The sequence below is a fragment of the Tamandua tetradactyla genome, chromosome X, assembly GCF_023851605.1.
Source record: "Tamandua tetradactyla isolate mTamTet1 chromosome X, mTamTet1.pri, whole genome shotgun sequence".
In the NCBI taxonomy this organism is placed as follows: Eukaryota; Metazoa; Chordata; class Mammalia; order Pilosa; family Myrmecophagidae; genus Tamandua; species Tamandua tetradactyla.
The window spans coordinates 114,246,992-114,269,296 of NC_135353.1; the positions used below are offsets into that span (position 1 = coordinate 114,246,992).

The window sequence follows — 22,305 nt, forward strand, 5'->3', positions numbered from 1 at the left end:
ACAAGGACAGGAAAGCACCATGGTCTGGAGGGCAGTACTACCCAGCCAGGGGACAGAGGGCTGTAGCCTGGAGCTAATGGATACACACTAGAATCTCACCTTGAAGTCAAATTGGGGATTTGTGGAGGTGGTTGTGACATGGACGTGACAGCTATCTCCACCTAGTTCATTGAAATGTCCCCTCTCTCTCTTCCCCATCCATCTCTCAAGTCCCCCCAAAACCCAGCTACCTGCAGATGCCTCGGATGCCCCCCCCTGAGCCCATTCCCCCTCCGCCATCACGCCCACTACCTGCAGATCCCCGAGTGGCCAAGGGCCTAGCCCCAAGGGTGGAGGCCAGCCCCAGTTCTGCAGCAGTATCCTCACTGATTGAGAAGTTTGAGAGGTGAGTCTGGTCTCTAGGGGACCCAGTGGTGGGGAGGGTGGGCCTGGGACAGGAAGGGATCTGCAGAAGAGGCCTCTCAGTCAAGCTCACACCCTGCCCTCGTGTGTCCACCACCCACTTCAGAGAGCCTGTGATTGTCGCCTCGGATAGGCCAACCCTTGGCCCCAACCCAGGTCCCACAGATTCAGCCATGTTGCCACCACCAGCCCCACAGCCATCAGTGCCCCAGCTCCCTGAGGGTGAAGCCTCCCGCTGCCTGTTCCTGTTGGCCCCTGGGCCCCGAGACGGTGAGAAGTTGCCCAACCGGGACAGTGGAATTGACAGCATCAGCTCGCCATCCAACAGTGAGGAGACCTGCTTTGTCAGTGATGATGGGCCCACCAGCCACAGCCTCTGCCCCTGCCCCGGGCCTCCTGCCCTGGCCAATGTGCCTGTTGATTTGGCCGACCCCCTCCGGCCTGGCTCCCAGGAGGTTGACAGTGACTTGGAGGAGGAGGACGAGGAAGAGGAGGATGAGGAGAAGGATGGAGAAATTCCAGTGCCCCCCATGGAGCGACAGGAGTCTATGGAGGTACTGACCCACATTCACTGAGAGGCAAGAGCATGTGGAAAAATCAGGAGCCTAGCTTTTATGCCTGGTTCTTCCCCTAGGTCAATATTTCTCAAAACTTGACATTGTTTCCATTTTGGACATTTACCTTCCCTGGTCTCCTGGTACTAAATCCCAGTAGCAAATCTCCACTCCCCACCCCCCATTGCTGTGACTACCAAAATGACTGCACGTGGTTTCAAATGCCCACTAAGGTAATTGTCCTACCCTCAGCAGAACTGGACCTCAGGTTTTCTATCTTGAAGATGGGCAAATCGGTTAGGGATCTTAAAGTCCTATTTCAGCTCCAAAGTCCCATGACTCAGTAACTATGTGATATTGAGCAAATCTCTTCTCTCTCCACTCCCAAACCACAAGCCTCAGTTTCCTTATTTGTAAAATGGGGCATAATGAAAATATGCTTTCATATCCAGAGAGACTTCCTGACAGCTGGCAGAGGAGTACAAGAGTTAGAGCCCCACAGGGACAGTTGAGGCTGGAAATGAATGGTCTTGGCAGTAGAGACCTCTTTCTCTACTCTGGTAGCCCACCATTTCTTCAGAAGGCAGCCTTGCACTTGAGTTAGGTCTCAGCCAGAATACCTGTTCTTCCAGAATCGAGCTCATGTGTGGAAACTGAGGCCAGGGACTACTGGGATAGCAGGTACTCAGCCAATATGTATCTAATGGGAAACTGGGCCAACAAGCAATGCATTTTATACATTTGTATACTTTTTGGTTTTCCTCACACTCTACGTACTCAGCAAGCCTTTGCTGACAATGAACCAAGTGAGTAAATAAATAACTAACATTTATATAGTGCTTAATCTATAGCTTGTATTTTAAAATTCTCTGCACCCTCCATTTAATTTATATTTTATTTGTATTAAACCATTTGTCACAACAAATAGACTTAGGCCCTATTATTATCCTATTTAGAGATGAAAATAGGCTTACATGCAGAGCAGTTGAACAGTTTTTACAATCTAGTGAATGGCAAAGGTAGGATTTGAACCCAGAAAGACTGATTTCCCAGCTCACACTCTTAACCACTACACTATGTTGAATGAATATAGAGAGCAAATGAATGGGTGAATGAGAGCTGAGTGAGTAAGTGCATGTCATCATTATTGAGAGGTGAGCTTTATGATACACTGGGGAGTCAGGGATGAAGCTGGGGGGACTTATGGATCTAGAGATTGGGGTCAGGGCTATTTTGGGGTGGCATTAGGTTTGAAGTCTCATTTGAACTGCTCAGAGAATTCTTAGAGCTCAGAGCTCGGATTAGGATGGAAGATGATGGATCGAGGGTCACTTCTTCTCCTTTCCAGTTGACCGTGCAGCAGAAGGTGTTCCACATTGCTAATGAGCTCCTGCAAACTGAGAAAGCCTACGTTTCCAGACTCCATCTTCTGGATCAGGTGAATGGCTCCTGAAGGGCCCCAGGGCCCCGGGACTGGGTAGGTGGGTTCTAAGGACCTGAGCTCAACTGTACCATTGGGATCAGAATGTAGAGGTGGTAAGGTCCTTCTCTGACTTTGACCCCCATCCTGGCCCTGATTGTGACCCCAAGCTTGATCCTCATATCAACCCTCATTCTTAAGCCTTGGCTATTAGTATGTCAGCGCCGACTACAAACTGTGAACCAAATATTGACTTTAACCCAGATCCTGAATACCTCGTCTGTGAACCAGACCCTGAATCTCATTCTAACTGTGACCCAATCCCTGACCCCAAATGCACTAGAATATCAGTTCCCTGAGGGCAGGGATTTTTGTCTGCTTTGTTCACTGCTCTGCCCAACCTCTGTCCAAGACATGCCTGGCACACGGTAGGCACTCAAAAATATTTGTTAAATGAATGGCTCTAATTCCAACCTTCTCTCTGTCCCTGAATCTAATTCTGACCTTGGCCCTGATCCTGACTTCTCATTGTTCCAATACCTAACCCCAGGTCTTAACCTTAACAACCAGAAATCCAACCCCGTACGTAACCCTCTCAAGACCCATGCTGATCCCAAAGCTCCAACAAGCTGCCCTCACCTGAAAGCCACCCTTCCCCAATCAACTCCAGATCCAGCTAGGCTGAGCACTCCTGCCCTGCCCAACAGGTGTTCTGTGCCCGGCTGCTGGAAGAAGCTCGGAACCGTAGTTCCTTCCCGGCCGACGTTGTCCACGGTATCTTCTCTAACATCTGCTCCATCTATTGCTTCCACCAGCAGTTCCTGCTGCCAGAGCTAGAGAAGCGCATGGAAGAATGGTGAGGGGTCCCAGGCCTAGGCTGCCCACCTTCCTGTACAGTTGTCTGCTGGGCCCAGGCCCAGATGTTTGCACAGAGTTCATTCTTACCAACTTTCGCAAAAGAAACCAGGCCCAAGCTCTGCCTTTGAGGCCCTCCCAATCTAATGTGGAACACAGACCAGGACTCAGACAATTATAACAGAATAGCATAGCCCTTAAGATTGTGAGATCAGGTGCCAGATTGGCTGGGTTCAAATTCCAGCTCTGCTACTCGGTACTTTTGTGACATTGAGCAAGTTTCTTAAGTTGTGGTGCCTTTGTTTACTCTTCTATAAAACAAGAATAATAATAGCCTACCTTGTGGGGTTGTTTTAAGGATTAAATGAGTTGATACTGTAGAGCGCTTAGAACAGTATCTGATATATGATAAGTGCTCAACGAATGTGAGCTGTTGTTATTGATAGAGGTGAGAATGGGAGACTGTGGGAATCCAGACAAACGGACCTAATCCAGCCTTAGTTTGGAAAAGGCTTCAGGGAGGAGGTAATGGCTAAGCTGAGCCCTGAGGTAGAGGGGCGGGGTTTATAGGCAGTGTCCTGGCCTCCTGGCTCTCCTCTCCCAATCCATCCTTTAGAGTCAACACCACCTGCCAGAAGCATCTTTCTAAAGAGCAGTAGGACCATGTCATTCCCCTGCTTAACATCGTTTCCTCCTTACCCACATGATAAAGGCCTTGCCTGCACCATTCCCCAGGCTGATCAGGTGACAGTCCCTGCCTTACACTTTGCCTTCTACTACCACCAAATTATGTTTAGTTTTCTGCAAACACCTTACTATATGTCACTTCCATGGTTTTGTTCATTTGATTCCCTCTGCCTGGAAATCTCTCTCACCAGCTTTTGACAGATTAGCCTCAATTGATCCTTCAGGGGCTACTGCAGGCCTCCCCTCCTCCAGTAAGACTGCATTGATCTCCAGGCCAGGTTAGAACACTTCTTCTGGGGTTTGCTTGTCCTGATCTGAAATACCCTAATTAGAAGGTGTGAATGAAGTAGGTTTTGCTGTAATGTCGGGGCAGGTATTCTAGGACGTGTCTTTTGGTGCTTGAGCAGGGTAGAGTTTGGGCAACTGGAGGCCCAGGAAGTGATCTTAGGTCAAGTTGAGCCTCTTGGGCTAATTGGCCTGTAATTAGTAAGCAGCATTTCTAAAGGAGTAGATTGACTGAGAAGTGGGTTCCCAGGACTGAGATGAGAGTGGCTTACCAGGCACTGTAGACCTGAGGGAGGGTTTGGGGGGCCAAGGATCAGCAGGACCATGTCAGCCCCTTCCTCCACCCCAGGGACCGCTACCCACGCATTGGAGACATCCTGCAGAAGCTGGCACCCTTCCTCAAGATGTATGGCGAGTATGTGAAGAACTTTGACCGGGCCGTGGAGCTGGTCAACACCTGGACAGAGCGTTCCACCCAGTTTAAGGTCATCATACATGAAGTGCAGGTAAGTAGGGAAGCTGGATGAGGCAGACTGGGGGAAGAGAGGTCTGCAGGGAGCTGGTGGGGGCTCTATAGCCAGACCTGAGCCCTTTCTCCTTCTACCTATCACAGAAGGAAGAAGCCTGTGGCAACCTGACATTGCAGCACCACATGCTGGAGCCTGTGCAGCGTATCCCCCGCTATGAGTTGCTTCTCAAGGACTATCTCTTAAAGCTGCCCCATGGCTCCCCGGACAGCAAAGATGCCCAAAGTGAGTGTGTACACCCGGGCCCTGCCCTGCCCCCAACTGTGAGCCCCGCACTGATTGCCCTAAGTTGAACCTCTGAAACAGGCCCTCAAGACTTAATTCACAGGGTAAGATCCCTGAGTGAAATTTCTGTCCTGAGCTACATGATTGAGATCCCAGAATAGGATCTCTAATCTGAAACTCCACATTGAGGTTCTGGAGTGAGACCCTAGGATGAACACTGGGTGATATCCTTGTCTGAGCACCCAGACAGAACATTCAGGAACTCCCCCCCCTTGCCCAGTGTGACTTTCCCAACTGGACCCCCACAGTCTGAAGGCCATGTCCATAATGATCCCCCCAAGGGGAGCAATCCATTTCCTAAGCTCAGACCCCCAAGGCTAACACCCATAATGGGCTCTGAATGAAGTTATACCAAGTCTAAAATTAAACTGGGCCTGAACCCTAGAAACTGAGCTGCAGAGATTGAGCCATTGGACTGAGAGATCCAACTTGCCCCCTTAGGATGAGCCCTCCTTACTGAATCTCCACAGTTGAGCTCCCCAAAAAAGAGTCTTATCTAGTCAAACCCCTGTCTTTCCTCCAGATTTAGAGCTATACTCTGTGTCCTGCAGCCACTATCCAGGATGAACCTCCCCAAAGAACTTCCAAGTCTGATCAGAGCCCCACAGAATCAACTCTCCAGAACTGAGTACTGTAGACTGGACCCCAGTATTTTCTACTTCCCATATTTGGGCCTCTAGCCTGAGATAAACCCTCCCCAGACTAAGTCCTTATACACTGAACCACTTTAAAAGTGTTTCATTCTGATTTCCCCCAGTATAAGCCCCATCCCTACAGGGCCCATACCCCCTAATAGAGCTCCCCAGATTCTACTTCCACTCTCTCTTCCTCAGACTATTTCCATTCATGCATTCATTAACTAAGAGCTATTTACTGAGTACCTCAATGTCTGTGCATTGTTGTAGGCACTGGTAATGTAGAGGGGGAAAAAGACAGACAAAGCCCTTGATCCCAGGGAGTTTGTATTCTAGTGGGGGTGACAGACAATAAACAAAAGTAACAAATACACAAGAAAATAGTAGATAGGTGCTAAGTCTAATTCAGAGAATTGGAAGAGGGTGATGTGACAGTGACTGGGGCCTACTTTGGATTGACCTTTCTGAATAGAAGACATTTGAGTCAAACCTGAATAACAAGAAGAAAGTAGCCACATGCTGATTGGGGAGGAGCACATTCCAGTCAGAGGCAACACCAGGTGCAGAGTCCCTAAGTTGAGGTCCGGGGACCAGCTTGCATATCTTTGGACCAAGACAGCCACTATGACCCAAGCATTGCAAGTGAGGGTGGAATGGTACTGGGGTTGGAGAAAGAAGCAAGACTTTGAAGGCCTAGATAAGGAGGTAAATTTATTGAGTGTAGTGGGAAAGCACAGGAAGGGTTTTTTTGTTTTGGTTTTTTTTTTATATATATATATGGGCCGGCACTGGGAATTGAACCTGGGTCTCCGGCACAGCAGGCGAGAATTCTGCACCACCCAGCATGGGAAGGTTTGGTCAGGATTACAGGGAGAGCAAGAAAGGGAGCCAAGAGACTGGTTGACAGGCTTTTGCAATAATCCAAGTAGGAGTAGTTGGCTTGGACAAGGACAGTAGCAGTGGAAGTGGTGAGAAATACTTGGATACAGGATATATTATATTTGGAAGTAGCACTGAAAGGACTAGGGTGGAGTGGGTGTGGGGCTTGTGAGAGTCAAGAAGGACTCCTATATTTTTGGCTAGTGGTGATGGTTACTGAGATGAGCTTGGGAGTTTGATTTTGGATGTGTTCAAAGTGATCTGCCAGTTAGACAGTTAGATGAGTCTGGAATTCCAGGAAGAGAGATTTCTATGTCACTGGCACACAGACAGTATTCAAAGCTATGGGACTGGCTAAGATGACCAAGAGAATAAGTATAAATGGAGAATAAAAAGTACCCGTGACAAAGCCCAGGGAGTGGGAATCAGCAAAGGAGGAGTGGCCCTAAAGGTAGGAGGTAAACTGGGAAAGTGCAGGGTCCTGGAAGCCACAAGAAGGGGTGGATACTTGTGTCCACTGCTGTTAAGATTTCCCAAACTGAGCCCCTTCCTTCCACCAGATGGGACACTTTGCTATCAAGCCTGGACCGCTAGAAAGAGCTAGACCCCTAGAAAGCTTCATAGCTGAGCTCTGTAAACTGACATCTGCAGACTAAGTACCCCATTGCTCCCCTCAGACTGAGAGCCCCCACTGAGGTACCAGAATGAGCTGTATGATCTAAACTTCTAGAAAGAGCCTTCCAGACTGATTTCCTGGGATAAGCGCCATCCATGGACTGACATTTCCAATCTGAGAGCCCTCTAACTGAACCCAGTCTAAGGCCCCAATTATAAATCTCTGCACTGGTTTTCCCAAACTAAGATCCCTCTAAAATGCTATCTCTACCCTGAGACCTAGAGTGAGTTTCCAGTCAGAGACCTCAGCCTGAGCTCCCAGAGTAAGATTCCCCCAAAAGAGCTTCCCAGTCTGATCTCATTCACCATTCTATAGAACAGATGTTGCCTAACTGAGTACTCTAGATAAGCACCTTCATTGACCACCCCTCAGACTGAAAATTCTAGCCTGAGCCCCAAAGTCTAATCTCCAGAGCCATCCCAAAGACCCCACTGAGCCCTCAGACTTGGTTCCCAGAATCCCACAGTATCAATCCGAGCTCAATATTGAGATCGAGCTGCCCAAATTTAGCTCCAAGACTGAGTTGCTAACTGAATTCCAGACTTTTTTTCTCTAGTCCAAGCCCCCCAACTGAAGACCCCTATTTTCTATCCTCCAGATTTAGTCTTCCAGCCCCCAGACTCATGCCTTAAGCGTTTCCTCAAATTAAGCCACCCAGACTAAGGCAACAAGTCTGATCTTCCCGGTTTCAGCTCCCAGACTAACCTCCCCCAAGCTGACCTCCCTATGTTCTACCTCCCAGACTTGGATTTGTAGATTGAGATTCCCAGGCTGAGTCTAGCAGACTGGGCCTCATACTGAGACCCAAGTATGGTGCCTTGCCACCGTGCTGAGTCTCCACATTTTATAGCCTTCAGATTGGGATCCTCAGAAGAAAGCTGCTGTGTCATCTGTCCACTCAAATTTCATAGACTCACATGTTCACATTGAGCTCCCAGGATTTAGTCCTACAATTTTACTCCCAGATTGAATCCCCAGAATGATATTCCCAGACTGAAATTCCCAAAATGAGCTCCCTGGACTGGACCCCCAGAGTGAGCTATCAGTGTAAGCTCCCTAGACTTGGCCCCAAATGGAGTCCCTTTTATCAACAATGTATCCTTGGATAAGCTGCTCAGACTCTCAGCCTCAGTTTTCTCCTATGTAGAATGGGAATAATAATGATATTTATCTCATAAGGTTGTTGTGAAGATAAATAAAATAATCCAGGTAAGGCTTTTCACAGTACCTGGCACATGGCAAAGGCTCAATAAATTTCAGCTGTTTTAATTTTACTGCCTGCCCTGGCAAACCCCCTTTATACTTAATTCCCCCCCCCAAATTAACCCTCCGATTAAGCTCAACAAATTTAGATCCCTATTCTGTACCGCTCCTATTCTGATCTGAGCTCCCAGAAAGAACCTCAGAGCCTGAGCTTGGCAGACTGAGCCCCACAAAAGGAGCATCCTAGACTGAGATCCCCACAGAGAGCCCAAAGATGAAACCTCTAGAAATTTTATGCCTTCAAGACTGAACTCTAGAGCCTGAACCCTAGACAAAGCTCCACAAACCAGGCTAGCTGGAACTCCTGGCCTGAGCCGCCTGTGCTGATCCCAAGCCTGAATCCCAACATCTCAGTTCTGCCAACCCCAGACCAAGCTTCCAGACCATAAAGCTTCCAGACCAAGCCCCTATACTGCACTCCCTAGCCTGAACCCTGAAGTGAAATTGTGGACTGAGATCCCCACACTGAATCCCCAGACAGCCTGAACACATTGGACTCCTAGAAATATCACTTTGTACCTCACATAAAACCTCTCCAGACAGCGCTCCCTGCACCAAGGCCTCCAGTCTGAGCCCAGTGGCCTACACAGACCTGAGCTTGTGTGCCCACAGCTTGCCAGAGTCCTCTTCCTTGGGCACCTCCTACCTCTACTACCCAGCATGCCCCCACCCTAGGGTGTGAGGAAGATTGAGAATGTGTAGGAAAAGGGGCAGCTGGGAGATCAGCCCCAGCTTTTATGCTGTTTTTGTTACCTCCCAACTAGACAACCTAGGGCTAACCACTTCCTCTCTCTGAGTCTCAGTTTCCTCGCTGGTAAAATGAAACAATCATGTCATAAGGATTAAAGGAGCTAATTTATGGGAAGCATTTGTTCGGCGAGCCCTGAAAGGTGGTGGGTCCTTGGTCCTGTCCTAAGGAGCTCCTTTTCTACTGAGGGATACAAATATAGGCATATAAGTGCCTTTTGAGCACATAGTATGTCCCAATTCAGTGGGATAGAGGGGAACAAAGGGGAATATGGGAACCCAGGCAGGGTCCTAACTCAGCCTGGGAACTCACGGCAAGCTTACTGGAGGAGATGAGCTGAATCCAGGAGATCGAGTAGAAGTCTGCCAATTGAAGCAAGATAAGACATGTTTAGGTGCAAGAGAAGGAAGCCAGACAGGTCAACAGAAGCCAGATTACCAAGGGCTTTGCCAGTCCGAGGAGCTGTGGCTTTACTTTGTGGTAACAGGGGAACCATTGACAGATTTGAGCAGAAGAGTGACAACAAGCTGTGTGTGAGAAAGGTCCCTCTGGCAGCCAGGGTGGAAGAAGAGTTGGAGGTTGGAGCCTGACATCTGAAAGGCATGTTTAAGGCTGAGCTGGGATAGGGTCACTGATCTTCAGCACGAAGACTTTCTTGTGGAGAGAAGCCTTGTAGGAAAATAAGACTTAGGTTTGCAAACCATAAGGACCCTCTTCAGAAGTACCTGTGCTCCTCCATTACAGGCATGTTTGCTGAGTGGGCAAATCCAGTGCCATATAGACACAGTGACATGCAGTATAACTGCAGCTGGGCCTTAAGTATAGGCAGGATTTGTTAGTGTGGGGGCATATTTAAGCATTTATTTTCTTTCCCTGAAGATGAAGGGTCACTATAGAAAAAATCAAAATTACAGAAAACAGTAAAGGAACAGGTGAAAAAAATCACCTATAATATAAGCCCCCAGAAAACAAACATGGTGATTTCTTTTTAAGAGAAGCTATAGGTTTTACAGAAAAATTATGTGGAAGTATATAGTTCCCAAATATCGCATCCTCACACTCACAGTATTCCCTATTATTAACACCTTGCATTAGTATGGTAACTTTGTTACAATTGATGAACCAATAGGATTATAAATATGCTATTAACTATGGTATATTTCTGTTTTACAGTTCTATAGTTTTTAAAATTTTTATTCTGGTAACATACATACAACATAAACTTTCCCATTTCAGCCACTTTCAAATATACCACGATAAACTTTTTTTTTGTATGCTGTATGGTGGGGGTCACATTTCATTCTTTTTTCATGTGACTATCCTGTTATTGCAATACCATTTGTTGGGTTTTTTTGGGGGGGGAAGCACATGGGCCGAGAATCGAACCCAGGTCTCCCTCATGGCAGGTGAGAAGTCTACCACTGAACTACCTTTGCACCCCCCCACAATGAGCATTTTTGTATGTGTGGGTATTAACTTTTTTTATTATGATCATTCCATTCTACATATATAATCAGTAATTCATAATATCATCACATAGTTGCATATTCATCATCATGATCATTTCTTAGAACATTTGCATCAATTCAGAAAAAGAAATAAAAAGAAAACAGAAAAAAATTCATACATACCATATTCCTTACCCCTCCATTTCATTGATCACTAGCATTTAAATCTAAATTTATTTTAATATTTGTTCCCCCTATTATATATTTTTATTCCATTTGTTTTACTCGTCTGTTGATAAGGTAGATAAAAGGAGCATCAGACACAAGGTTTTCACAATCACACAGTCACTCTGTGAAAGCTATATCATTATACAATCATCTTCAAGAGACATGGCTACTGGAATACAGCTCTACACTTTGAGGTAGTTCCCTCCAGCTTCTCCATTACATCTTGACTAACAAGGTGATTTCTATTTAATGCCTAAGAATAACCTCCAGGATAACCTTTCAACTCTGTTTGGAATCTCTCAGCCATTGACACTTTATTTTGTTTCATTTCACTCTTCCCCCTTTTGGTTGAAAAAGTTTTCTCAATCCCTTGATGCTGAGTCTCAGCTCATTGTAGGATTTCTGCCCCACGTTGCCAGGAAGGTCCACATCCCTGGGAGTCATGTCCCACGTAGACAGGGGGAGGGTGGTGAGTTTGCTTGTTGTGTTGGCTGGAGAGAGAGGCCATATCTGAGCAACAAAAGAGGTTCTCTTGGGGGTGACTCTTGGGCCTAATTTTAAGTAGGCTTGACCTATCCTTTGTGGGGTTAAGTTTCACATGAAGAAACCCCAACATTGGGGGCTCAGCCTATTGCTTTGGTTGTCCGCACTGCTTATGAGAATATCAAGAATTCAACTTGGGGAAGTTGAATTTTCCCCCTTTCTCACCATTCCACCAAGGGGACTTTAAAAATACTTTTTTATTCACTGTTCAAATCACTCTGGCATTTATTGGGGCATCACTCTGGACAAACCAATAAAATGTCATGCCCTACTCAAGGTTCCATGTACTTATGGTGTTCAATTAAGCTGTCTACATAAGTTATATTAGGAAATGCACTAGTCAAAATATAGATTTTGTACCAAATAAACATTTTTTGCTTTAGTCTTACACATAAGTTAAAATTTTAAAATATTAATTACTATTTTCAAGACCCTGCGGTAATGACATTCCTATGTTCTTCCTCATGCAAAAACATTTTTAAAATTTGTACATTTCATCACTATCACACAGTGAGCATTTTGACATATATTATTCCTGGTGTTTTTTATACATGTGTATTTGTAAAGTTGAGATCATACTGTATGTATAAATTTGTAGTCTCTTTTTCTTAAAATATCTCAGGCGTTTCCTATATCATTAAAAGCCCAACATAAGCATCCTTTGTAAAGGTTAATATTCCGTTATATGACTGTACCATAATTTATTTAGTTGAACCCTATAAAATTGAACATTTTGTTTCCTGTTTGGCATTGTTGTAAACACTGCTGCAATGACTGTGTATAGAATGTGTATTTTTAAATTATTTATTTTTAATTGATATATATTACATATTCACATACCATATAATCATCCAAAGTGTACAATGAATGGTTCACAGTTCATCATATAGCTGTGTATTTATCTATCAAAATGGACTTTTTTCTTTTTTGTGAAAAATAACATATATACAAAAAAGCAATAAATTTCAAAGCACATCACAACAATTAGTTGTAGAACAGATTTCAGAGTTTGGTATGGGTTACAATACCACTGCTTTAGGTTTTTACTTCCAACTGCTCTAAGATACTGGAGACTAAAAGAAATGTCAAGATAATGATTCAGCAATCATACTCATTGGTTAAACCCTACCTTCTCCGTATAACTCCACCATTACCTTTAATCTTTTTACCACTCTATAGGGGTATTTGGACTATGCCCATTCTAACGTTTTCATGTTGGAGGGGGCTGTTGATAATATGGGGTAGGGAGATGGAGCTAACTGATCATCTGGAGAGGCTGACCCCTCTGCATTTCAGGACTTATGTGGTCCCAGGACCCAACTGGAGGTTGCAGGTCTCTGGAAAGTTACCCTAGTGCATGGAACCTTTGTAGAATCTTATATATTGCCATAGGTGTTCTTTAGGATTGGCAGAAATGGTTTTGGTTAGGGGTTGGGCAAGTTATGATAATAATGTTTGACTGAAACTTGGTAGGCTAAGCTTCTCCGCTATGTACATAAGGTTTAAAAGAGCAAGCCTGAAGACCAAAGGCTTGGCCTATTGATTTGGGTGTCCCTGATGTTTGGCACATTATCTCGGGTTTTCCCGGTGATAAAGTTTAATAGTTCCATAATTTTCTCCTATCCCTCAAGGGAGTTTGCCAGTATTTCTTGATTATCTGCTTAATATACTCTGGGATGTATCCAGGCTTTACATTAAGATATACAGACAGGATTAAAGGCCTTTGTTCTTATTCTGGGCTCCCTGTGTTTGGATTGTTTAAATGATCTATCCAGATAGGTTGAGCTAGATTATGTGCTACAGAAAATTTAGGTACTGGACAAAATAAAATTTCTTCCTTTGTTCTCAAAGAGTAGATGAGGTGCTAAAATATGGACAATGTCTTTCTTACCCCTTTAATTGAGTAATTGCCTTTATCCCACCTGATCAGCTCTGATCTTATCTCTAAATACCAGGTTATACATATATAAAGCACCCTTTCAAAATCCAGAAATAACAATTACCACTCTGGACTAAATGTGACTGCTATAAGAGAGCTTACAGTCTAGACCCCTGTTTTCTATAAGTATTTTCTAAATGAGACCATACAATATTTGCTCTCTAGTTTCTGGCTTATTTTGCCTCACCAAATGTTAGAATGTGTATTTGCTTAACACTGATTCCTCTAATCAGGATTATTGTGACAAAGAGTAGTATCATCTCTTGGTTTATTTTTTCTGAAATTTTTTTTCTGATTACAAAAATAATACATGTTCTTTGTCAAAAATATAGAAATACAGAAAAATTTAAAGACAATAAAAATCACTCATAGTCTCACCATCCATAGACAACCTGTTACTCAAAACATGGACATATTTCCTTCCAGTTACATATGCTTGTATTATTGCTGCTATCATTAATAACAATAATCTTGGTAAACTTGGGTTTTATTGGCTGCCAGCTATTGCATATACTATTCTGCTATTATTGCATTCACTAGGACAGTTTCTGATTATAAATTATGTGGTTATGAATATCTTTGAGGCTGGTGCTTTCTGGGATGAGGAGGATGTGGTCAGGGGAAGATGATGTATTTAGAGAAGAAAGAAGCCCCTGAGACTCCTCTCTGCCCATCTCCCATCTGACCTCTCTTCTCTATGCCCACAGAATCTCTGGAGCTGATTGCCACAGCAGCAGAGCACTCCAATGCTGCCATCCGCAAAATGGTGAGTGGCCCTCCTAGTCTCTGCCCCTCCTTGGTCATCCACCTGTTGTGTCTCTATCTTCGGTGGGTTTGTGGCTTGTGGGCCTCTGAAGGGAGGCTGGCATTGCAAGTCCTGCCTTTTGCTCACCATATCCTGCCAGGAGCGAATGCACAAGCTGCTGAAGGTATATGAGCTGCTAGGGGGTGAGGAGGACATTGTTAGCCCCACCAAAGAGCTCATAAAAGAAGGCCATATCCTTAAGCTGTCAGCAAAGAATGGGACCACTCAAGACCGATACCTCATACTAGTAAGTGCCAGGTGTGGGGCTGTGGGGTGGGCCATGCCTCCTTTTCACATACAATTTGACGCAAGACCATACCTCTTACTAACCATTATTTCCCTTATTAACTCATATTTTCTTTTTATATGTAAACTAGGAATTTTTTTCTCTACTTTACAGGTGAGATAACTGAGACTTAAAGTGAAGTGACTTGCCCAAGGTCACAGACTTAGGAAGTGACTCCCATGCCTAGACTCTTTCCTTGTGTGCCCTGTACCCAGTCTGGGCTCTTGCTTTGGGTCCCCAGCAATAAAACTTCAGGAGTTTCATAGGGCAGGAGCTTACTACTCCTCTAGTTCCTCTGCACATACATCCCAAACCTTTTCCTTCCTAGTTCAACGACCGCCTCCTTTACTGCGTACCCAGGCTGCGGCTTCTTGGCCAGAAGTTCAGTGTGCGGGCACGCATCGATGTAGATGGCATGGAGGTGAGCACCAGGAGGTGGGAAGTGGGGGACGTGGAGTGGGGCCTTAATGTTGGTAGGAACAAAGAACAAAGTTCTAGCTTTGATCCCATGTCTGTGTATGCATGTGTGCAAAGGGCTTGTAGGTCTCACCAAGCCCCTTTCCCCCTCCATCCAGCTAAAGGAAAGCTCCAACCTCAATCTGCCTAGGACCTTCCTGGTGTCGGGAAAGCAACGCTCCCTGGAGCTCCAGGCCAGGTACTTGCCCTTGCTTATAGATTTCCTCCAGCCCTCTCATCCCTTCAGAGATGCAGAGCAATTCCAGGCCTCGTGCCAGGCCTACCTCCCTGGGTGAGAGATTGTTCCAGAGAAAGGATGGACACCTTTCCCCAAAGATACAGGATTGCTCTTCAGGGCTGGGGGTGATTCCTGAAGGCTAGAGCCCACTTGGGCTCAGGGTAAGTACTTCATGATGTGGGGAAAGGTGGCACTCCTGACAGGAGATCTTTTTGGGGAATGAATAAGCTCTCCCTTTTTTACAGCAAAACTCTCTTCTGATAAGTTTCATTAGAGGAGAGGGACAAAGGGAATGCTGATCCTAATGTGAATAACCACAACACAAATAGTTTATTCTAGATTCAGAGGTTTAAGAAAAATAACAAACAAATGTAATGCTTGGTCCTTGACAGAACCTGGTCTGAGAAAAACAGCCCTGAAAGACATTTGCATGACAATAAGGAAAGTTTGAACATAAAATGAGCATTAGAAGATATTGGAGAAGTTTTGCAGATTTTCTCAGGTTGTGATTATGGTATGGTGGTGATACAGGAGAATGGCCTTGTTTTGGGCTATACATGCTGCGGATTTAGTGGTGAAGTATCAGGGTGTCTTTGGTTTACTAGAAAATGAGTCATCACCCCAAAATACATACATATAGAGGAAAGAAATACAGTAAAATGTTAAAAAAAATTAGTGCATCTATATAGTGGATAAATAGGTATTTATTGTACTTCTGCAATCCTACTTTTCTGTATGCTTGGAATTTTTCATAATAAAAAGTTAAAAAATAATACATGAGTAGAATGTTCAGCCATTTAACAAAGGGGTTTACATAGCCATCCTCTACTTGAACTCACATTAAATGAACATTTATTCTTGTGCCAGGCACCATTTTAAGTGCTTTACATTAAATTGACTAGTTGAATCCTTACAATAACCCTTGAAGTAGCTACTGTTATTTCATCAACCCCATTCCACAGATGAGGAAACTGAGACATGGAACAGTTGTACATATTGCCCAAGGCCCCACAGCTAAAAAGGATTGGCGTTCAGGCCACCTGGCCGCTGAATTCATGCTCCTAACCACTGCCCATGCTGCCCAAATGATACAGTATCGAAGTCACACTCAGAGCTGGAGAATGGATGCACATCGGTAGATGGTCTGCTTCAGAAAGGCTGCCAGGAAATGATAAAAGAGAGACAGAACCCTTGTTGCTGAGACTGTGCAAAGGTGGCAAAGAAAGATGAATGTGGACTACAGGGATCCTCCTGGAGGAGAGAATCATGGAGGCCTGCAGCAGGGAAAGTGAGAACAAAGGTGATGACCGGCACATCTGGGGGACGGCAGGTGCTGGGCCCAGTCCAGCCTCAGTGGAGCCTGAATGACAAGCCACGTGACAGGGACACGTTGTACGTTGTCTGCAGGAATGGGGCTGCTGAAGGACACTAGGCCTGGAAGGGGCTGAAGAGCGGTGTAGGGTTTCCTCCTAGTGGTAAAGGGAAGGCATGAGGGTTTGCTTTGCAATATTTTTACTGCCCTTAAAAAAAAAAAATTGTATGTTTTTTTTTCCCCCAAATATCCAGAAGAGTAGAAAGACTAATAACAACACCCACCAGACAGCTTTAGAGCTTTAAAAAAATCCTGATGCCTGGGACCCACTTTCAGAAATTCTGCTTTAAGTAGTCTGTGGTGTAGCCTAAACATAGGGATCTTTAAAACTTTAATGGGTGCACCAGGGTTTAGAACCAGACTTAAGAGTCATGAACTGCTAATATTTTTCCACCATATACTTTAATAATATATCTTTTGCTGAACCATTTAAGAATAAATGAGACATCATGAGATTTCACCTCTATATACTTCAGTATGCATCACCAAAAAGCCTACTATAGCTTTTAAAAAATCAAAAACAACACTTGTTCATCCCAAAGAAATTAGAAAATATAGATAATAAAAAAGAATACAATAGTTTTAAAGTAAAATTTCTTACCAGGCAGAGATAACCAGTGTTGATATGTTGGCAGAACCCCTTTCAGGCCTTTTCTCTATGCATAGATATATGTACACATACAAAAACACATAATATATGTATATTTATTTTTGTCCACAATTTATTATGAAAATTTTCAAACATGCAGAGAAGTTTAAAGAAATGTATAGGAATAAACCCAATATTTAGATTCTACAAGTGTTTGTATTGTGCTGTACATACTTTAGCACTCGGTCTTTTTATATATCCATTTTTTAAGTGAATTTCAAAGTAAGTCGCACCATCACTCCACATCATCCCTAAAGACTGTGGCATACATAATCATTAACTAGAGTTCAATATTTGTTTAAAGTTCCCCCTTTTCGTTTTTTTTTTCTTTTGGGGCTATAACTTGGATAGTTCCCCCTTTTCTTAAGGTAAATTTTTATACAGTGAAATCACAGATCCTAAGTGTACCATAGATGAGTTTTGGCAACTGTGTCATGTATATTTTAAACAAAAATGAGATGATACTATATATATTTTGTGTATGTTGCTTTCACTCTATATTATGGACATCTTTTTACATTATTAATAGTCTCCTGCAGTAGTCACATACCACAATTTTTTAACCTATTCTGTTGTTGGACACTTGGTCTGCTTCCAGTTTCTCACTATAGTAAATAGTATTGCAATGGACATTCTCACATGTTTCATTTTTCATGAAGTGGTTCTAAGGATGTAGTCAGACTTTCATATTAGGAAAATATTTTTGCTGTCTGGAGTGTGGATGTGGAAGGTGATTAGAAGAGACCAGACAGGAAGCAGCAAAGAGGGGTCCTATCCCTATTGAGTAGCTGATAGGGCTGTACCCAGACTAAAGGCCCTGGAGATTACAGGGCAGACAGGAGAGTCAGGGAAGGAAGGCAAAGAGAAGGGTGAACTCATACTGATAAGCATCTAATATATCAGACATGGCACTGGGCACTTTACATGTCATCACAGAACCCAGAGATAGAAATGAAATATAAATTTAAAAAACTGACCTCATTTCTCAAACTTGGCATTCCAGCAACAGGGAATTATGTTTTTCTGTATGTTCCTTATTCTTTCTTACAGCTCACCTTTGCCCCTCTTAAAAGCCCTCACCCCATTCCTGCAAAGAAGAAGTTAAGCCTACATATAATTATGTCTAAGAGTCACCTCCAGAGAACTTCTTTTGTTGCTTGGATGTGGCCTCTCTCTCTAAGCCAACTCAGCAGGTGAACTCACTGCCCTCCTCCACTACGTGGAACATAACTTCCAGGGGTGTAAATCTCCCAGGATGAGCCAGGACCTGGCACCATGTAATTAAGAAAGCTTTCTTGACCAAAAAGGGGAAGAGAAATGAAACAGAAGTGTCAGTGGCTGAGAGATTTCAAACAGAGTCAAGAGATTATCCTGGAGGTTATTCTTACACATTGTATAGATACCCATTTTTAGTTTGTGGTGTATTGGAGTAGCTGGAGGGAATACCTGAAACTGTTGAGCTGTGTTCCACTAGCCTTGGTTCTTGAAGATGACTGTATAACTATATAGCTTTTACAGTGTGACTGGGTGATTGTGAAAACCTTATATGTGATGTTCCTTTTATCTAGGGTTTGAACAGATAAGTAAAAAAGTAAGGATAACAAATAAATAAACAATGGGGGTAGGGATAAAGGGTAAAAAATTAAATTGAAATACTAATGGTCAATCAGAGGGAAGGGTAAGGGGTATGAGATGTATGAGTTCGTTGTTTTCTTTTTTTTTTTTTTCTGGAGTGATGCAGATGTCCTAAAAATGATCATGGTGATGAATACACAACTATATGATTATATCAAGAGCCATTTGATTGTATAATATGATTGGGCTGTATGTGTGTGAAGATTTCTCAATACAAATATTAAAAAAAAAAAAGCCCCCACCCCAGCTCTAGGTCCCCTGGGCTCCCCAGCCCTATTTTTACTCTGTCACAGCACCAACCCCTCTATATATCCCTGTCTGTCTCCCCCACCAGACCACAAGCTCCGTGAGGGCACGATCTTCTGTGAGGCCCAAATTTCTAGCACAGGTTCTTGCCCAAGGTCACACAGATAATAAGTGAAGGAACAAAGTGAAAAAGCCAGGTCTGCCCCACTCCAAAACATGCTTTCTACTAAGCTCCAGTGATTTTTTTTTTTTGGCCTATGTAACCTAACATCTTTCTTTTTTCCACCCCTAGGACTGAGGAGGAGAAGAAAGACTGGGTCCAGGTAACATCCACAAGGATTTGTGGTAGGGGGGCTGGAAAAATATAACAGGGATTGGTAGATTCTGCCCCCAAAACTCGTGTCTCACCAGAATGGGCCTGGACACCTGTATTCCAACAAACTTTACCATCCCCATTTTACAGATAAGCAAGCTGAGGTCCAGAGATTGAGCAGGAACTCACAGATTTTTCTTTTAGAATGCTGGTTCCTGAAAGGGCTTAATCCCAGTGAATCAAGCCCTGTAAAACCTTAAGCCCAGACAGTGGCCAGAAGGCCGCATGAAGTTTTTCAGCCACTGCTCTCTTCCCCAATTTCACAATTGTAAGAACTGAGACCTAGATTTGGAAAGAAACTTGTTCAAGGTCATATACCAAGCAGTGGCAGAGCTAGGCCTAGAACCCAGTTTTTCTGACTCTAGGGTAGGGCACTGGAGGGTGAGGTGAGGTGGAAAAGGGATAGGTTGACGAATAATCTGATCTCATTTCTAACACCTCCCCTCCCGCCCCAGGCCATCAACTCCACCCTTCTGAAGCATGAACAGACGCTGGAGACCTTCAAACTGTTGAACTCAACAAACAGGGAAGATGAAGACACACCCCCTAACTCTCCAGTAAGAGTCCCTATCTCCTCTTTCCCTGCACCAGGGCCCCTTCCAGGCCTCCACCTTACCTTTAAATGTTCCTCTCCTTTTCTCCAAGAGTAAAAACCAGAGAGGCAGTGCATGATCCTGAGAAACAGTCTTCTGTTGGTAGGGCTACAAAGAAGTTACTGGGAATATCAAGGCCCAGAGTGTAGAAAGTGACTTGTCTTCAGTAGCACAGTGAGGTAGGGGCAGAGCCAGGACTCAAGGGCAGTTCTTCTGAATGTGTCTGCTGACCCCCATGATGATCTATGCCTTCAGGCAGGGGCAAGGGCAAGGGCTGGCTGGACAGGGCTGTTGAGTAGCTGTCTCTGACCTTGACCTGGCCCTCCCCTCAGAACGTGGATCTTGGGAAGCGGGCACCTACGCCCATCCGGGAAAAGGAAGTCACCATGTGCATGCGCTGCCAGGAGCCCTTCAATTCCATCACCAAACGCAGGCACCACTGCAAGGCCTGTGGGCATGTGAGTTTTGGGAGGTAGGGGCAGAGCTGGGAAGGGGACAAGTTGGCAGCCCCAAGGCCCACTTCTGAGTGGGTACCCTCCCATGGAGGAGTCTGCAAATCTGCTGTGGGAGTAGGTATACTGAAGGGGAATAAGGCAGCTCTTGCCCACCTGCCACTCCAGGTGGTTTGTGGGAAGTGCTCCGAGTTCCGGGCCCGCCTCATCTATGACAACAACCGTTCCAACCGTGTGTGCACTGACTGCTATGTGGCCTTGCATGGGGTGCCTGGGAGCAGCCCAGCCTGCAGCCAGCATACACCCCAGCGCCGGAGGTCCATCCTGGAGGTAAGAGCCGGGATCCCATGAATCCCCCACCAACCACATGGGCCCCACACAGTGAACAGAGGAGGGCTGCGTATCTCTTAAACCTTAGGGTGCCATGTAAATCCACTGGAAAGTGAAGTACATGGAATGAGTATGAGTTAAATGAGCAAGAGTGAATGAAAGACAAGTCATTTTTATTTAAGTGCTTTACACACTTAATCATCATAGTAACTAATCTACTCATGCTGTTACTATCCCTATTTCACAAATGAGGAAACCAAGGCCCAGAGAGGTTATATGCCCACTTTACAGTCACTGAGTAGTACAGCTGAGATTTTTTTTAATTAACAAATTACCTTTTATTATTACAAGTTAGGGTTTGTACACTAAGGAAAAGTAGATAATATAAATAAAAATAATAGAAACACCAGGTTCCTTTTACCCAGAGATTACCACTTACCCTTCTTATCATTTTAGTTGCATACACATATACACATACATACAAACATAAACGTTTTTGTTTTTTGAACCAAGAGATATTTAACACTCTGTGGTAGGTACTACTCTAAGTGCTTTTATATATATTAATTAATTTAATCCTCACAACACCTCTATATATGACTTTCCTTCCAAGTCAACACATTTCATCTAGAGCTAGGATTCTGAGCCACACTCCCGACCACCCACTCACCTTCATAACCACAATGCTCTGTTACCTTCTCTGAGTATAGGCAATGGTTGTGTGATGAAAGACATTAAGCTGTAAATGAATAACTTGAGGAATAAATGACTAGCTGAAGAAAGAAATGTTTGATTAAGCATTTAACCCCACTAAGATCTCTACACCCCTGCCACCAACCCTTAGTGGCAGTAGCTAGGGCCCCAGAGTCAGGCAGACAAGACTCTACTGATTGGGTGACGCTAGAAAAATCACTCCTGCCATTTGAGCTTCATTCAGTTTCCTCGTGTGAGATATGGGAATAGCAATCCCTATAGGGGTGGAGTGCTGAAGCCAAGAGGAGCCAGGCTAGGCCTTCGGTCAACATCAGTGCCCCTATGTCTCTGGCCACAGAAACAGGCCTCAGTGGCTGCGGAAAACAGCATTATCTGCAGCTTCCTGCACTACATGGAGAAGGGTGGGAAAGGCTGGCACAAGGCATGGTTCGTGGTGCCTGAGAATGAACCCTTGGTGCTGTACATCTATGGAGCCCCTCAGGTGTGTATCCTATTCCTTCAGGTCCTTTCAGCCACTTGGCAAAGCCAGGCTTCCTCCCTTACCCCACAGTCCTCAACTTCTCCTTGGCCTTGGGGAAATGAGGATTCCCACCCTTGTGAGCTAAAGGCCAGCTAGGGACAAGGGCTGATTGTGGGTCAGGGTATGTAAGAAAAATTGAGGTGAGCTGGGAGGACTGGTTCCTGGAGGAAGCAGGAGTGGAGATGGGGCACTTCCAGGTCCAATTTGGAGTGGAGAAGAGCATGCAGACAGAAGCCTGAAAATATTATTTATATATGCTAAA

At 44.5% G+C, this 22,305-nt stretch overlaps 1 protein-coding gene across 2 annotated transcripts in view; it reads left to right on the forward strand.

Annotated features, from left to right (window-relative positions):
• FGD1 (FYVE, RhoGEF and PH domain containing 1) overlaps positions 1-22,305 on the forward strand; it is a 41,545-nt gene that overhangs the window by 18,045 nt on the left and 1,195 nt on the right. For both annotated transcript variants that reach the window (XM_077146195.1, XM_077146196.1), the window contains exons 3-17: positions 211-385; positions 509-956; positions 2,305-2,394; positions 3,084-3,232; positions 4,553-4,709; positions 4,817-4,955; positions 14,082-14,140; positions 14,280-14,426; positions 14,794-14,886; positions 15,041-15,120; positions 19,354-19,384; positions 19,890-19,991; positions 20,360-20,485; positions 20,648-20,809; positions 21,861-22,004. In XM_077146195.1, coding sequence (XP_077002310.1) covers positions 211-385; positions 509-956; positions 2,305-2,394; positions 3,084-3,232; positions 4,553-4,709; positions 4,817-4,955; positions 14,082-14,140; positions 14,280-14,426; positions 14,794-14,886; positions 15,041-15,120; positions 19,354-19,384; positions 19,890-19,991; positions 20,360-20,485; positions 20,648-20,809; positions 21,861-22,004 — 2,102 coding nt within the window. The remainder of the gene's footprint in view (positions 1-210; positions 386-508; positions 957-2,304; positions 2,395-3,083; positions 3,233-4,552; positions 4,710-4,816; positions 4,956-14,081; positions 14,141-14,279; positions 14,427-14,793; positions 14,887-15,040; positions 15,121-19,353; positions 19,385-19,889; positions 19,992-20,359; positions 20,486-20,647; positions 20,810-21,860; positions 22,005-22,305) is intronic.